The sequence below is a fragment of the Heteronotia binoei genome, chromosome 16, assembly GCF_032191835.1.
Source record: "Heteronotia binoei isolate CCM8104 ecotype False Entrance Well chromosome 16, APGP_CSIRO_Hbin_v1, whole genome shotgun sequence".
Lineage (NCBI taxonomy): Eukaryota > Metazoa > Chordata > Lepidosauria > Squamata > Gekkonidae > Heteronotia > Heteronotia binoei.
The window spans coordinates 6550432-6569103 of record NC_083238.1 but is presented as its reverse complement, the minus strand read 5'-3'; the positions used below and the strand labels follow the sequence as shown (position 1 = coordinate 6569103).

General features: G+C 46.1%; 1 protein-coding gene across 1 annotated transcript in view; it reads left to right on the top strand.

Moving 5' to 3' along the window:
* Positions 1-18672, top strand: part of LRP1B (LDL receptor related protein 1B) — a 1229602-nt gene that overhangs the window by 978165 nt on the left and 232765 nt on the right. Inside the window, exon 55 of the mRNA XM_060257450.1 lies at positions 17377-17564. Coding sequence (XP_060113433.1) covers positions 17377-17564 — 188 coding nt within the window. The remainder of the gene's footprint in view (positions 1-17376; positions 17565-18672) is intronic.

Genomic DNA, 18672 nt, shown 5'->3' with positions numbered 1-18672 from the left:
TTCAATGATCGGATGACAGAACGTACAAAGCAAGAAGGTCTGAATTACGCAGGAGAAGGTTAAAAGAAGAAAGAACTCTCAAATAGCTAATTTTGCTTCCCATGTCTTCTCTGTTTTCCTATTTGGGGGTGTTATTATTCTGCCACAGCTCACTACATGCAAACTTACTGGTATGAATTCAGTAAACTTTTAGTGTAACTATGACAGACATGACTGCACCTAAAGGAATCAGTCTTTTAAACAGTTTGTTATTGTTGAAGATTGCAAGCCCAGTCTTATCAGATCTCAGAAGCTAAGCAGGGTTGGCCCAGGTTAGTACTTGGGTGGAAGACCACCAAGGAAGGTTGCAATGCAAAGGTAGGCAATGGCAGACCATCACAGTTTGTCTCTTGCCTTGCAAGCCCTATTGGGTTGCCAAAAGTCTGCTGCAACTTGACAGAACTTTTCCATTCCCTTCCATATTTTTGAGAAGGAGGTCAAAGAAGATACCTGGGTTCAACCCCTCCCCAAGAAATAATCAGTAGAGAGTCCTGATTAACCTTTCTGTACCAGGGCACTCTCTTACATAGAAAAAGGCAGTCTACCCAAGGAATAGGTAAGTATGTACCTCAATAACTCTATTGTTATCAGTTTTTTCCCTGCATGGGCTAAATATGAAAATATATTTAGTTGCTTCTAGTAGCCTGTAGACAGTAAAACACATAACATGGTAATCAGCTGTGAATCTGGGCCAGATGAATGCTGCATAGTGCAATGTAAAAATTCAAATTGATAAGAGGCAAAGATAGGAGAAAAATATAGTGCTGTCCTCCATGGATTCTTGAGGTATGATGGGCTATAAACATGACTTCTTAACAAACTATATATAAAGAATTGTGTCTTATGGACTGAGATGGATTGTCACATAATATTGACTGTAGCTTGGGTCCAGACATGCACAAGTGGAACTGTAAAGTGACTAAGGGCAGTTCTGCTTGCACAAAATCTTGTGCAACATCTAGTGCTTTCTTCCCTATATTTGTTCAGGAATTGGTTTCACAAGATCTTCAGCAAGCGGAAGCATAAGTTTGACTTGACATGAGCATCAACTGGTTTTTTCTTTCCTTTAGTTTCTGCTGCTCAAGAGCTCTAGTGCAAGTGGAAATTTTGTGCTAGAACCTACCCTCTGCATGCATTGGAGATTAAAATACAGAGAAAGGATTACTGAAAGGTCCTTGACTGAAGGGACCTTTCCCACATCCTTTAAGGAGGCGGTGGTTCGCCCTCTCCTCAAAAAAACATCTCTGGACCCGGCCGTATTGGCAAACTACCAGCCAGTGTCGAACTTGCCCTTCTTGAGTAAAGTTATTGAGAGGCAGTATAGTTATAGGGGTTTGGGGATGACGCTTCCATGCTAGACCTGTTTCAGTCTGGCTTCCACCTGGGTCATAGAACAGAGAGTACTGGTCACCCTCATGGATGATCTCTTGAGACATCTGGATCAGGGCGGTTCAGCACTGCTGTCGTTAGATCTGACAGTTGCCTTTGATACAGTCAACTACCAGCTACTACTTCACTGCCTCGTCAATGTGTGGCTTCAGGGGTCTGCTCTTCAATGGCTTACCTCTTTTCTCCAAGGCCAGGAACAAAGGGTGGCTATAGGGGAGCAATTGTCCCAAGGCACCCACTTGTATGTGGTGTGCTCCAGGGGGTGGGTCTCTCCCCTATGTTGTTTAACATCCATATGCGCCCCCTTGCCCAGATTGTCCAGAGATATGCAGATGACACACAGCTCTATATACTGACTACAACTGATTTTACTTTTTTCCCCCCCATGAGATCGCAGTGTGATAGATTATTGTTTAGGTTCACCCAATCTTCTGTCATCTATTGATAACATTTCTGTAGATTTTGCCCCGGTACTATCTTTAAGATTGGATCTGGAGGTTAATACAGCATCATCTTCCCAATCTATGAAGGCCTCTGAGAATGTTCTAAAAAAAATTAAGTGGCCCCCAGCCCTAGAAAAGGAGTTTCCTTCCTTCTTTGGCTCTGAAGCACTGTGTAGATTAAGGGATTCAATAATAATGCTGTTCTGGACGATACAATCCTTTCAGGATTCTCATTATTGATTGATTACTGTAGTGCTAAAGCTAAACCTGTGAATCTTCTTCGTGGTCTCTGTGCTTCACACTCATGGGATAGTGCGCCTGCGCCGATCCCCGAATCGGTAACTGAAAAAGCCCGGGATTTTTTCGCGCTCGGCGCCAGTGAGCATGCGCACGCGACCCACTGCGCATGCCCACCAGCGCCCGCGCAACAATCCCGCCAGTTCCTTTCTGACCGCCGCGCTAGAGAGGTTCACTTTCTGCTTTCCCGGTCGGTGAGATTTTTCTTCTCTCGTTTTTTTGCCCGTTTCGCTGTGTAAATAGTTCCTTAGTTAGTCATAGTGTATAGTTAGATAGTTAGATAGTGTTTAGTAAAAAAAAAAAAAAAAAACGTTTTTTTTTTCCGTTTGTCTGGCGGCCTTGCCCCTTGGGGCGCTCCGCTTTCGCTTTCCCCCCTTTTTTCTCTCAGTCATTTTTAACTGAGAGTTTTTTCTCGGGCGGCTGCTTATGGAAAGTCGCTGGGGGTTTTTCAAGCGCTGTCGTGCTTGCGGCAAGAAGATCGCCCCTCCGGATGGCCATTCCCTTTGCCTGCTGTGCCTTGGAGAAACGCACAGGGTAGAGTTGTGTCCGCATTGCCTTCGGTTCTCTAAACAGACTAGAAAGAACCGCGCGGCTCGATTATCGGCAGCACTGACTGAATCGGCGCTTCGGCCTCATCGACCGATGGAGTCATCGGCACCGAAGTCGACCGACACCCCGGCACAGGAGCTCGCATCGGCCGATGCCGCTCCGATATTGACTTTGGATCTGCCGGAGGAGCGTGGCACTACAAACCGTTCCCACGAGGGCTCGAGTACGCCCGCTGAGAAACGCCGAGAGGACTCGGGGACCCGAGCTCCTAAGAAGGCGAAGGCAAAGTCGAAGGAGAAGCGCAAGCGACCCCGCACTCCTTCCCCGTCGGGCGATGCATCGACTTCGACAAAACCGTCAAAGTCGGCGCGGGTCTCTCCGATTCGGAGCCCATCAGTCCGTCGGCTGTCGGCGTCGGAGCACGAGCCTGAGATCGACCTCACACAACGGTCCTCATCTTCCGGCTCCCGTCGGCGGTCGATCAGTGATTCGGCGTCGGAGGTGGATGCTTCGGCACCGGTCATAGACCCGCCGTTCAAGCCCCGACAGAGGCGAGAGCGATTTCCCGTTCTCCAGCGCTTCCCGATACCACCATGGGAACAGCGCGGGTGGCAGCCTCCCTACTCCAGATATGAATCCGTTCGTTGGTACCCCGACGAGTATCCGGACTGGGAGCAAGCGTCGGAGTTTTCTTCGATGTCGAGGGTTTCGCATCGATCCCGGAAGGCGTCGGCATCGGTTTCGGTTCCCCCAGACCGTCAGCTGGTTCCGATCGAGACCCCGCTAAGACCACCGCTGACTCAGCTTCCACCTCGAGAGTCGACCCCGATGCTCTCGGAGCACTCTACCCAGCGAGACTCCTCTTCGTCGGAGTTGGAAACTGAAGAGCAGGAGTTGGAACCCTCACCGGGTCCCCAAACGGCGGAAGATCTCCCGATTTCGCCGTCGGAGGATCTTAAGTCTTACGGAGACCTCGTGAGGCGAATTGCTGCTACTCTCAAACTGCCTGTGACTCAGCCGGAGCCTGTAGTGGATGACAACGTGTTTGACATCATGCAACGGAACACGTCCACTGCAGTGGCCCTGCCGGTCACCAAGGTGATCCTTCAGGCCATCAAGGAACCTTGGAAGAAGCCTTCTTCGACACCGGTCTCTTCCAAACGGCTGGACCATATGTACAGGGTCCAGGAGGCAGGGGCCGAATTCTTATTTACCCACCCGCGTCCGAACTCGGTGGTGGTCTCATCCTCATCGAAGGCCAGGAAGGTGCATTCCTCCCCGCAGGACAAGGAGGGCAGGAAGATCGACGTAATGGGCCGCAAGGTCTATTCAGCGGGGGCACTCGGCATTAAGGTGGCCAACTACGCTGCATGCATGGCCAGATATCAGTATGCAGTGTGGGAACAGCTCTCCCCCTTCCTCTCCTCTTTAAGCGAGGACAAGAAGACGGCGGCAATGAAATTGCAGAAGGAAGGCCTCGTCGTGGCCAGACAGCAGCTGGCCGCGGCGAAACATATGGTTGAGGCTTCAGCCAAGGCTATTACTTCGGCAGTTTGCATCCGCCGGCACTCCTGGCTCAGGTCAACGGCACTTCATCAGGACACCAAGACCTTGATTGAAGACTTACCCTTTGAGGGTGATGGACTTTTCAGCACCACAACTGACACGGCGCTGCAAGAGTTTGACAAGAGTGTCAAGACGTCTAGGAACTTGGGTGTCCAGTCGTCCTCCAAGTCCCCTAAATCCAAGCAATGGTCCAAACCCTGGTCCAAAAAACCGTACCAAAAGTTCTCCCCGGAGCAGTGGCGTCCTCGTTCTCAACAGCCCGAACGACCATCCTACTCCGGTAACGGCAGAAACCGTTACGGGGGCCAGCCTTCTAATAAGTCTAAAGGGGCCCGGACACAGAAGCAGGGGGTTTGACTTCCCGCTGGCACGCGTCATCGCTCCCACTGTCGACTCCTCCATCTGTCTACGCCCTTTCCTGCCTGCCTGGGAGTTGATCTCCACAGACAGGTGGGCTCTATCCATCGTGAAAGAGGGCTACATAATAGAATTTATTCAGACCCCAGACCAGTCCGTGGTAGTTACCACTCCCCCTTCCCCACCTCTGCTGGCGGAGGTGAACAACCTCCTACAGAAACAAGCCATAGAGGAAGTTCCATTGGAGGCCAGGACAGGAGGTTTTTACTCCCGCTACTTCCTGGTCCCCAAACGGGACGGGGGCCTGAGGCCTATCATGGACCTTCGGAGTCTGAACAATTTTATTCGGTACCAGAAGTTCAGAATGGCCACGCTGCAAACAATCCTGCCCCTCATCAATCAAGGGGACTGGATGGCGACCCTGGATCTCAAGGATGCCTATTTTCATGTCAGCATTCATCCTGCGTTCAGGCGTTTCCTAAGGTTTGCAGTGGGTGCTCGGCATTTCCAATTCAGGGCCCTGCCGTTTGGACTGTCTACTGCCCCTCGGGTGTTCACGAAGCTGATGAGCATGGTGGCTGCCCATCTTCGTCTGCAGGGAGTCGTCGTCTTCCCATACATCGACGACTGGCTTCTTGTGGCGAGGTCGAGGGAGAGTCTAACAACACACATTGCTACCACTCTGCGCCTTCTCGGCACCCTGGGGCTGCAGATCAACCTGGAGAAGTCCCATCTCACTCCTTCAAGAACAGTCCAGTTCATAGGGTCTCTATTGGACACACAGCAGCATCGAGCATTTCTTCCTTCGCAGAGAGCAAAGGACATCATCGATCTGGTACAGCTTCTTCGAAGACGGCAGTGGGGCACAGCCCAGCAGCTCCAGCGGATGCTGGGGTTGATGGCTGCGACGACAAGCGTGCTACGCTTCGCAAGACTGCACATGAGAGGCCTACAGTTATGGTTCTTGCGCCATTTTCGACCTCTCAGAGACTCACCTCGAAAGAGGTTCACCATTCCACTGGGGACTCTCCGCTCACTGCAATGGTGGGGAGTTGAGAGCAACATCTGCCAAGGGGCTCCTTTTCATCTGCCGACCCCTACAGTGACCATCGCTACCGATGCTTCCATGTGGGGGTGGGGAGCTCATCTGGAAGATCTATGTGTGGGAGGCAAGTGGACACCAAAACTGAGCCGGTGCCATATAAACTATCTAGAACTGCTGGCGGTTCACTTCGCCCTTCGATCTTTCCGCCCACTGTTAGCGGGAAAGACTGTGGCATTGCTTACGGACAACACCACTGCCCTGTGCTATATAAACAGACAGGGGGGGACGGTGTCTCGCAGGCTATGCTCGCTGGCGATAGACCTCTGGGAGGAGTGCCTCCAGTGGGACATTTTTGTAAAGGCCACACATCTGCCGGGGGTCCTCAACATACAGGCGGACTCTCTCAGCAGGGGGGGAGCCTCCCCACACGAATGGGAACTGCATTGGAGGTTCCTAGAGCCAGTGTTCCAACTTTGGGGCTACCCGCAGTTGGATGTTTTTGCCACAGCGCAGAACAAGAAGTGCCCCTTGTTCTGTGCAAGGGGAGGTGCGGATCCGGCGTCCTTGGGAGACGGACTCCTACTTCGGTGGGAGGGCTGGTTCCTGTACATGTTCCCGCCCTTACCTTTGCTGACGAGGGTGGTTCACAAGCTAGTGCAGGAGAAGCCACGCTGCATCCTAGTGACTCCGTGGTGGCCCCGTCAGAGCTGGTTCTCGATTCTGCTCCAGCAGTCGAGGGGGACCTTTTACCAGTTCCCGGCAAAACCGGACCTGTTGTCGGCCCAGGGCGGGCACGTGCTCCATCACAACGTGCCTCACCTGAAACTGACAGCGTGGTTCATCGACCTCTAGACTTCTCCTCTAGGGTCCAGCAGGTGCTCCAAAGCAGCAGGAAACCTTCCACCCGCGCCTCTTATGAGAGGAAGTGGAAGAAGTTTAGCAAATTTGTGGCTGACTCCCCGCTGCCGCCCGCCTCGGTCGGGCTGTCGGCAAACTTTGAGTTTCTTTTGTCTTTGGTGGACGAGGGACTGGTGTTCTCCTCCATCAAGGTCTACCTAGCAGCTATTTCTGCTTTCCATGATTCGGTTGAGGGTTACACCGTTTTTGCTCACCCGCAGTCAAAAAGATTCATGAAGGGGCTGTTTCGCCTCCATCCCCCTTCTAGATCCCCTCCACAGTTGTGGGACTTGACTTTGGTTCTGGACAAGTTGACTCGCCGTCCTTTTGAACCTATGGCAACGTGTTCCCTGCAACTTTTGTCTTGGAAGACTGCATTTTTGGTTGCCATCACTTCAGCACGTCGTGCGGGGGAGCTCATGGCAATGAGGTGTGACTACCCATACCTTGCCTTTCGGGAGGCTGGGGTTTCTTTGGCTCCGGACATTACATTCCTCCCGAAAGTGGTTTCCCAGTTTCACCTTGACTTAGAAGTCTGGCTGCCCACTTTTTTCCCTAACCCTTCCTCGGATGAGGAACGTAGGCTGCATGCGTTGGATGTTAAGCGTGCCCTCCTGTTTTATTTGAATCGTTCACGGGGGTTTCGTAAGGACAATCAGCTTTTTGTCTCCTACTCTGCCCCCAAGTTAGGGTCCAAGATTTCGTCTCAAAGACTTTCCAAGTGGCTCACTGAGACGATCAAACTTTGTTATTTGTTGGCTAAGAAGCCTTTACCTGGACCTGTTCGTGGACACTCCACAAGGGCGATGGCCATGTCGGTGGCATTCCTGAAGGGCGTGTCCCTGTCTGATGTCTGCAAGGCGGCGACTTGGTCTTCTCCGCATGCCTTCATGAAGCACTACGCGCTGGACGTGCATGCTCAGCAGAGGACTCGGTTGGGAGCTGTGGTGCTACAAGCTGTTTCTTCGGGCTGACCGTCTTCCCACCTCCAGGTATGCTTGCTTGCTAATCTCCCATGAGTGTGAAGCACAGAGACCACGAAGAAGATAGACAGGTTGCTTACCTGTAACTGTGGATCTTTGAGTGGTCATCTGTGCATTCACACTACCCGCCCTCCTTCCCCGCTGCTGACGGTCTCCTTCCAGCAAGAGGCTCTCGGCAGTCAGGAAGGAACTGGCGGGATTGTTGCGCGGGCGCTGGTGGGCATGCGCAGTGGGTCGCGTGCGCATGCTCACTGGCGCCGAGCGCGAAAAAATCCCGGGCTTTTTCAGTTACCGATTCGGGGATCGGCGCAGGCGCACTATCCCATGAGTGTGAATGCACAGATGACCACTCGAAGATCCACAGTTACAGGTAAGCAACCTGTCTTTCTGCATAGGTCCAATTTCTCTAGCTGGTTTGATACAAACTGTCTAGCCCAGAAACAAGAACTGAGAACACTGTTTAAAGAGTCTTGTCACTCCAAAGACCCAACAAAAATTAAGGCCTATATTGCTTGTAAGACAGCCTACTTAGAGCTTTTCATATCCAAAAAGAAAGTTTTCTTTCAGAATAAATGGGACCAACTTTACCACTCAATAAAATCTAATGATAATGAGGGCCTTCTGGAGAATCATTTCGGGTAATCTAAGAAACAATTCTGTTACTGATTCAACTATCTCTGTGCAAGCATGGGTTGATTACTTCTCTAACATATTTGCCGCTCCATGTGAATCCCCTCCTATTTTAGTAAACCCCATTGTTACTAACATGCCAGTCTGGCCTCCAGTAACTCTGGATGAAATCAGTGATTTATTGAAGGGTTTAAAAGCAGATAAAGCACTGGGCCCTGATGGCCTTCCCGCTGCTGAGGTCTTCACAAAGTTTGCTGACTGGTGGCTCTTGCCCCTTGCAAAATTGTTCACTTTCATTGACCTGCATGGCCCCATCCCAGACTCTTGGCTTGATTCTATAATTATCCCAATCTACCAAAGGGGAAGGGGGTTGGTTGGAGTTACCAGAAAATTTCTGCCCCATTAGTTTATTATCTATTGTGGGCAAATAGTATGCCAAACATTTGGAACTCTGATTAACTGACTGGATGCACCTAGATAACATTATAGGTCCTGAACAAATTGGCTTTTCTAAAGGCAAATATGCTGTGGACCATTTCTGTATGCTGGCCTTCCTTGCTGAAAAATATATTTATTTTATTTATTTTTCTGATTTCTAGTCCGCCCTTTCCCAGGTCGGACTCAGGGTGAATTACAACATAAGAAATAATTAAAATCACATCATAAAACAATTAAATTTAAACAGACCATTAAAATAAATTAAATGGGCAGTCTTCACAGTGGAGGATGGTAAGCAGTGGGGTGCTGCAGGGCTCAGTACTGGGTCCCATGCTCTTTAACTTGTCATTAATGATCTGGAGTTGGGAGTAAGCAGTGAAGTGGCCAAGTTTGCAGATGACACTAAATTGTTTAGGGTGGTGAGAACCAGAGAGGATTGTGAGGAACTCCAAAAGGATCTGTTGAGGCTGGGTGAGTGGGCGTCAACGTGGCAGATGAGGTTCAATGTGGCCAAGTGCAAAGTAATGCACATTGGGGCCAAGAATCCCAGCTACAAATACAATCAATCAATCAATCAATCATTCATTTTATTTATATCCCACCCTCCCTGCTGAAGCAGGCTCAGGGCGGCTAACAACATTAGATCAAATACATTAAGTTATACAACAATGTTTAACAACAGTAACTAATATAACAATTTAATTAAAATTCTAAGCTTATTAAAATTAACATCCTGGTGTATATTTCAACAGATGGTAAAATTACTTAAGCAGTCTCTTTCTTTTAATTGGTGAAGGCCATCCCAAAAAGAATGGTCTTGCAGGCTCTGCGAAACTGATCAAAGTCCCGCAGGGCCCACGTTTCTTCCGGGAGCTGATTCCATAGTTGTGGAGCCACAACAGAGAAGGCCGGCATGTGGGTACTCTGTAGTTTTACCTCTTTCGGCCCGGGGATGATCAGCAGGTTCTTCCCTGCTGACCTCAGTGCTCTCTGGGGTTCATATGGGGAGAGACGGTCCCTCAGGTAGGCAGGTCCTCAGCCATATAGGGCCGAGTTGATGGGTTGTGAACTGGCAGAGACTGACCAAGAGAGAGATCTTGGGATTGTGGTAGATAACTCACTGAAAATGTCAAGATAGTGTGTGATTGCAATAAAAAAGGCCAACACCATGCTGGGAATTATTAGGAAGGGAATTGAAAACAAATCAGCCAGTGAATCGATGGTGCGGTCTCATTTGGAATACTGTGTACAATTCTGGTCACTGCACCTCAGAAATGATATTATAGCATTAGAAAAAGTGCAGAAAAGGGCAACTAGAATGATTAAAGGTTTGGAACACTTTCCCTATGAAGAAAGGTTAAAATGCTTGGGGCTCTTTAGCTTGGAGAAACATCACCTGCGGGGTGACATGATAGAGATTTACAAGATTATGCATGGGATGGAGAAGCTAGAGAAATAATTCCTTTTCTCCCTTTCTCACAATATAAGAACTCGTGGGTATTCGATGAAATTGTTGAGCAGTCGGGTTAAAACAGATAAAAGGATGATTAACACCCAAAGGGTGATTAACATGTGGAATTCACCGCCACAGGAGGTGGTGGTGGCTACAAGCATAGCCAGCTTTAAGAAGGGATTGGATAAAAATATGGAGCAGAGGTCCATCAATGACTATTAGCCAGGGTGTGTGTGTGTGTGTGTATGTATATATATGTGTGTGTGTCTGTGTGTGTGTATACATATATATGCACACACACACATATTGGCCACTGTGTGACACAGAGTGTTGGACTGGATGGGCCATTGGCCTGATCCAACATGGCTTCTCTTATGTTCTTAAAATAAGGCAGCATCAGTGACAGATATGTGCATCCTTCACAGATTGAACACAGGATGTGGTCAGTGCAGGCCAGTGCAGGGAGGCCAATTAGCTGGTGTGAGGACTCCTGCCTGCCTCAGCCAAAAGCCTGATGGAACAGCTCCATTTTACAGGCCCTCCGGAATAGCAATAAATCCGGAAGGACCCGTATCTCCTTGGGGAACTGATTCCACCAGGTTGGGGCCAGGACCAAAAAGGCCCTGGCCCTGGTCGAGGCAAGCCGGATGTCCTTTGGGCCAGGGATGGTCAGAAGATGTTGATTGGCCGATCATAGGGGCCTCTGGGGCTCATATGGGGAGAGATGGTCCTGTAGGTCCCAGGCCGCGTAAGATCTAAGAGCAACAGCAGCGCTGACTCGCCTTGATCCAGATGCCTTCGAAGGTCATCTGTGAGGGCTACCAAAGCAGTCTCTACCCCATGACCAAGATGGAAGCAAGACTGGAAGGGATCAAGGGTGGATTTATCCTCCAGGAAAGTTTGAAACTGCTCAGCCACCACTTTCTCAGTTACCTTGCCCAGAAATTATAACTTCGAGACTGGGTGGTAATTGGCTAGGACCTCTGTGTGTCCAAAGATGGCTTTTTCAAAACCACTGCATACCGGGACAAACATATGCTGCCTTAATTGACCTGAAGAGTGCATTTGAATCAATAGATAGAGCTCAATGCCAATGCCTGTCACTGTAATTCACACTCTATTAATTATGCCAAATCTAAAGCAGTTGTCTTTTCAGATTCCTGGCACCCACAGAGATGGTTTATTTGCAATTCAATAATTGAGCAAACAAAAATTGTGTAGCTTGTAGCCGCCACCACCTCCTGTGACAGTGAATTCCACATGTTAATCACCCTTTGGGTGAAGAAGTACCTCCTTTTATCCGTTCTAACCTGACTGCTCAGCAATTTCATTGAATGCCCATGAGTTCTTGTATTGTGAGCAAGGGAGAAAAGTACTTCTTTCTCTTCCTTCTCCATCCCATGCATAATCTTGTAAACCACTGTCATGTCACCCGGCAGACGATGTTTCTCCAAGCTAAAGAGCCCCAAGCGTTTTAACCTTTCTTCATAGGGAAAGTGTTCCAAACCTTTAAACATTCTAGTTGCCCTTTTCTGCACCTTTTCCAATGCTATGATATCCTTTTTGAGGTGCGGTGACCAGAATTGCACACAGTATTCCAAATGAGACCGCACCATCGATTTATACAGGGGCATTATGATACTGACTGATTTGTTTTCAATTCCCTTCCTAATAATTCCCAGCATGGCGTTGGCCTTTTTTATTGCAATTGCACACTGTCTTGACATTTTCAGTGAGTTATCTACCACGACCGCAAGATCTCTCTCTTGGTCAGTCTCTGCCAGTTCACACCCCATCAGCTTGTATCTGTAGCTGGGATTCTTGGCCCCAATGTGCATTACTTTGCACTTGGCCACATTGAACCGCATCTGCCACATTGACGCCCACAGATCCCTTTGGAGTTCCTCACAATCCTCTCTGGTTCTCACCACGCTGAACAATTTAGTGTCATCTGCAAACTTGGCCACTTCACTGCTTACTCTCAACTCCAAATCATTTATGAACAAGTTATAGAGCATGGGACCCAGTACAGAGCTCTGTGGCATTCCACTGCTTACCGTCCTCCACTGTGAAGACTGCCCATTTATACTCACTCTCTGCTTCCTATTAATTAGCCAGTTTTTGATCCACAAGAGGATCGGTCGTTTTACTCCATGACTCTCGAGCTTACTAAGGAGACTTTGATGAGGAACTTTATCAAAAGCTTTCTGGAAGTCAAGGTAAACAATATCTATCGGGTCTCCTTTGTCCACATGTTTGTTCACCCCCTCGAAGAAATGTAACAGGTTAGTGAGGCAAGATCTTCCCTTACAGAACCCATGCTGAGTCTTCCTCAATAACTCATGTTCATCAGTGTGCCTACTCATTCTGTCCTTGATAATGCTTTCTACCAACTTTCCTGGTATTGAAGTCAGACTGACTGGCCTGTAGTTTCCTGGATCTCCTCTGGAACCCTTTTTAACGATGGGGGTGACATTTGCTACCTTCCAGTCCTCAGGAACGGAGGCAGATTTCAATGAAAGATTACATATTTTTATCAGAAGATCCACAAGTTCAACTTTGAGTTCTTTCAGAACACTGGGATGTATGCCATCCGGACCTGGTGACTTATTAGTTTTTAATTCATCTATCAGTTGTAGGGCCTCCTCTTTTGTCACCTCAATCTGACTCAGGTCTTTCAACACCCATTCCAATATAAGTGGTTCTGGAGCAGGCAAGCACTTCTCATCTTCCACAGTGAAGACGGAAGCAAAAAATGCATTCAGCTTCTCAGCCATTTCCCTATCCTCCTTCAGTAATCTTTGACCCCTTGGTCATCCAAGGGCCCCACTGCCTCCCTGGCTGGTTTCCTGCTTCTAATATATTTGAAGAAATTTTTATTGTTGGTCTTTATGTTTTTTGCAATATGCTCCTCATAGTCCCTTTTTGCCTGCCTGATCACAGTCTTGCATTTGGTTTGCCACAGCCTGTGTTCCCTTTTATTAATCTCACTTGGATTAGCTTTCCACCGCTTAAAGGAGTCCTTCTTACCTTTTACAACTTCCATTACTTTGTTTGTTAACCATGCAGGCCTTTTCTTATACCTGTTTGTGCCTTTCCTAACTTGTGGTATATATTTTATCTGAGCTTCTAGGATTGTAGTTTTAAATAGCCTCCAAGTTTCCCCAAGGATTTGGACTTTATTTACCTTTCCTTTCAGTTTCCTCTTCACATGCCTCCTCATCTCAGAGAATTTACCCTTTTAAAGTTAAACTTGGTTGTGCTGGTGTTTTGGAGCAACTCTCTATTTATTTAAATGGTGAAATCAATAACGTTATGGTCACTGCTCCCAAGCGGTGCGATCACTTTTGCATCTCTCACCAAGTCTTGGGCATTACTTAGGACCAAATCCAGGATCGCCCCACCCCTGGTGGGTTCAGAGACCATCTGCTCCATAGCTCAGTCATTTAGCATCTAGAAACTCAATCTCTTTCTCTCAGCCAGAACACATACTGACTCAATCAATCTGCGGGTAGTTAAAATCACCTATTATGACACAGTTTTTACATCTAGCCACTATCTTTAAGCCTTCCATCATATTATAATCCTCCTCTATCTTTTGATTTGGTGGGCGATAACAAACTCCCATAGTTATATTTCCTTTTAGGCCCTCTATTTCAACCCAAAGCATTTCTAAAAGGGAATCTAATTCTCTGACCTCAGTCTTACTGGACCGTATGCTCTCTCTGACATACAGAGCCACCCCACCTCCAACCCTTCCCTCCCTATCCTTCCGATATAACTTATATCCAGGAATCACCGTGTCCCACTGATTCTCCTCATTCCACCAAGTTTCTGAAATTCCCACAATGTCTATGTTTTCTCCCAACACTAAACATTCCAACTCACCAATTTTACTTTGAAGACTTCTAGCATTTGTGTACAAACATCTATAATTTCCCAGGCAAGCTAGGCCTGCCGCCTTCCTCCTGCCGCCTCGAGACTCTGGCAGGCAATCCATTCTGTTTGTCACCATCTCAGTAGACAACTCTGGTCCATTACCTGGTAGAAAAGTAATAGCTAACCCTTCATCTCTTTGAGATGAATCCTCCCAAACCAGAGACATTTCATCTCCTGTCGGCTTTCCCCCAAGATTTAGTTTAAAAACTGCTCTGCCACCTTTTTGATTTTAAGCGCCCGCAGCCTGGTTCCATCTGGGGACAAGTGGAGACCGTCTTTTTTGTACAGCTCCCACTTGGTCCAGAAAGCATCCCAGTGCCTAACAAACTTTTACTTTTAACCATAAACTAAGCTGGGTATCACATCGTAACAAGACCATCAACTTGGCTAAATGTTTGGTTGCTCAGATCAAACAATTTTTCTTAGCAAGAGGCAACCAATTATTCCCGGCAGCAATTAAAGTGTTCAAAGCTAAAACGCTATCCCAAATTCTCTATGGTATCCCTATATGCATCTCAGCATTTACTAGCAAAGTAGAGGACGTTCAAGCCTCATTCTTCAGACAAATTCTTGGTATGTCAAAATGTGTGTCCTACTTTGCTCTCTGCTCTGAAGTTGGTCAGTCTTTGGTGGAGACAAAAGCCTGGATCACAGCATTTAAATTCTGGTTCAAAATTCATTTTAGAATGGATCCTAACAATCTTCTTGATTGTCTGAAAAAAGATCCATATATCTCTTCCTGGTCTGCAGTTCTTATATCCAAACTTAAACAGTTGGGAATAGCAGTTGATGATTTTTTTACATCTGATGAGTCATATATCTTCAGATGTATTAAACTGAGATTGTTGGAGTTGGAGGAAATGAAACTATGCCCAACAGACCCTTATATCTGTTCCCCAGGATCCTTAGGTCTCAATGTTTTTTGGTGGTAAAATGCCCCATTATCTATCAGACTTAACTATTCCAAGTCATTGCAGAGCATTTATGTTGACTAGATTAAACATTTTTCCTTCCTAAATTTTACAGAGGAGATATCATCAAGTCCCTTTATGTGATAGACTTTGTTCCTGTGGAGCGAATATTCCTGACTCAATTCAGCATATATTGTTTGATTGTTCCATATATCATAATCTAAAAAAAAACCCACACAACTATTTTGCAAGCTTTCCATCTCCCCAGATCTGTCTATTCTGCCACCCTGTCATTATTTACTGAATGATATTGAGTGGGAGGTTATTTATTTATTACTTTACTTTAAATTTCTATCCCGCCCTCCCCACAAGCTGACTCAGGGCGGCTAACAACATACATTTTTACAATTTAACCAATAAAAAACTACAATTTAAAATTATTTAAAACACTTAAACATTTAAAACATTCAATTGCATTTTTGATTAGCGAGGCTAAGGCAAAATTTTTGGTTAGCGAGGCTGTGGCAAAATTTTTGGTTGACATTCTTAAATTTAAATCTGACCATGTATGAATGTATTTGCAATCTCATTTTCTTTTTTATTTTATCTCCAAGTTTAAACTTTTTACATTCCTATGTATCTTATTTGCAATTATTATGCCATTAAAGGTTTGGTATTGTTAACATCTATATGCACCCCTTGCCCAGATTGTCCGGAGATATGGGCTGGGTTGTCATCAGTATGCAGATGACTCCCAGCTCTATCTATTGATGGGAGGCTGGTCCAGCTGCGCCCTGGAAGATTTGGACATGACATTGCAAGCTGTAGTGAAATGTCTCAGGCAGAGTCAATGAAAATTGAATCCAGTGAAGACGGAGGTCCTGTACCTAAGTCGCAGCAGTCGGGGAAGAGAGATCCCTCTTCCAGCCTTTGATGGGGTGCCTTTGGTGCCAACTTATAGGGTCAAGAGCTTGGGGGTGCTCCTGGAGTCTTTGTTAACAATGGAGGTCCAGGTAGCAGCGACTGCCAAATCCACATTTTATCATTTTAAGCAGATAAGGCAGTTGGTTCCGTATCTGGAGCGCAGCGACTTGGCAACAGTGATCCATGTGACGATCACCTCAAGAATAGCCTACTGCAATGCCATCTACATGGGGCTACCCTTGACTCAAATTCAGAAGCTGCAACTGGTGCAAAACACAGCTGCCGGGCTGTTATTGGATCTACCTTTATGGGAGCACATTCAGCCTTCACTGGAAACACTGCACTGGTTGCCTGTGGCGTTTTTGCTTCAAGGTGCTGGTTATAACCTTTAGATTAGATTAGATTTATATGCCGCCCTCCCCCACCGAGGCAGGCTCAGGGTGGCTTTAAAACCTTATATGGCCTGGGACCTGTCTACCGTCAGAACCTCCTTTACCCATATGTACCCCAGAGAGCACTACACTCAGGTTCTCAAAACCTTCTCATGATCCCCGGAACAAAAGAAGCTTGGCTGTTCACCACCAGAGCCAGAGATTTTTCTGTAGTAGCCCCTGCTTTGTGGAACACCCTCCCCAAAAACTTCAGGACCCTGTGGGACCTGCCACAATTCTGCAGGGCATGTAAGACCAAAGTGTTCAGACTTGCTTTCAACAGCTAAGGGGAGGCAGCTACCATTCCACAACATTGACAATCTAATCGATACCAATATAATTGTAATTGTAGAGCACTAAATAACATCTAGTAACATCAATGAATACAGCACCAAACAACAATTAGCAAGATCGACACACATCTTGGAATTTTGGTGATTGTAAATTTGTATAAAATGGTTTTAATGTATATTTTAATATGTTGCTTTTAACTGTTGTTAGCTGCCCTGAGCCTATTAAGGTCTTTGGATGAGGCAGCAGGCATCCATCTATTAGATCAGTTGTCCTCCTCCTACATCTTTACAACCCACTGCATCACTGTATTGTGGAGCTATACCATCTTGCTCATATCACCTTGCTGAACTAACTCACTGCACTTACTGAATGTTTAATTTGTTTTTTATCTTGATTTTATTGTGATTTTAATTTATATCGTTGTACTCTGCTCTGAGCCCCCCAAAAGGGGGAAGGGATGGAATAGAAATAAACTAATAATAATAATAAGGGAGGGTGAGATATAAATCTGATAAAATAAAATAAATAAAGTAATGGTAAATAGAATCTTTCTACCACAATTGCCTGCGTACTGAGTGGTACATTCTTCTTGTCACAACCAACAAGTTATCCATTGCTGGGTTGTACCATATATCAACAGAGTATGAAATGGCTATGATTATTATGTAACTAATGTGTGCTTTATTCATAAATCAAGATGCAACCTTCATTTTAAAATCTAAATGGTTCATGATACATTTCTTGCAATACATATGTATATGTATCTTTTTTCCTTTTTTCCTTTTTTTTAGAACAGTCATGCAACAGTTCTTTTTTTATGTGTAAAAATGGCAAATGTATTCCCCAAGAAGATATCTGTGATACTAAGCAAGACTGTGGTGATGGATCTGATGAGAGAAACTGTCACATTAATGAATGCTTAAGCAAGAAAGTCAGTGGTTGCTCTCAAGACTGTCAAGATCTCCCAGTTGGGTACAAGGTTGGTAGTCATGGTGTGTAATATTATGAAAAAAGTTTTTCATTTTAAATCACATGTACTCAGTAACTACATCAAACTCTAATTTGATGCTTCCTTAAAAATAATCTAATTAAAAGGGCACAATTCTATCACTTTCCATCTTTTTTTCCATTCCATGAACACAGAAGACATTGATCTTGATGTTTTGCTTTTCATGTCAGTCCTTAGGAATGCCTACCTAATACGACAACAATTCAAAAAGGATAGAAATTTTGGCCCTGATAGGTAGATTTATATCTAGATTTATATCTAATGGGAGGGGAGCAGAAGAATCCAGTGGTGCATCTAATCCAGCATTCTGTTAAACACAGTGGTAAACTTGTTTCCCTCAAAGGCCACTAACAAAGTGTGTAAACTAAGTGTGTAAACAAAGTGTGTAAACTAAGGCCTTTAACTGTAGCCAGTGGTTCACTGCATCTGAATAAAGAGATTCCCTTAAGTCATCGTGGCTAGTAGTCATTGATTGAGCTATCTTCTATGAATCTGTCTGTCCCCATTTTAAAGTCACATATGCTAGTGGCCATCACTATGTCTATTTTTAGTCTGTCCTAATTCTACTACCCATCAACTTCATTGAGTCATCCCAAGTTCTCTTATTATGGAAGAGAGACAAATTGTGTTTTCTGTCCACTTTATCTAACCCAGGTATAGTTTTATAAGCGTTTACCATATCCTACCCTAGTCATCTTATTAAATAAACTGACAAATTTCAGATCCAGTTTGGTGTAGTGGTTAAGTGCATAGACTCTTTTTTGGGAGACCTGGGTTTGATTCCCCACTCCTCCACAAGCAGCTGCTGGAATGACCTTGGGTCAGTCATAACTCTGTCAGAAGCTGTTCTGGAAAGAGCAGTTTCTGTTAGAGCTCTCAGCCCCACCTATCTCACAGGGTGCCTATTATGGGGAGGGGAAGAGAAAGGAGATTGTAAGCTGCTCTGAGACTCCTTTGGGTAGTGAAGGATGGGGTATAAATCCAGTCTCCTCCTCCTCTTCTTCTTCATCCTTTCTTCACAGGGAAGATGGTCCAGCTTCTTGATCATCTTGGTTTTTATCTGGAAATCTGACATCTA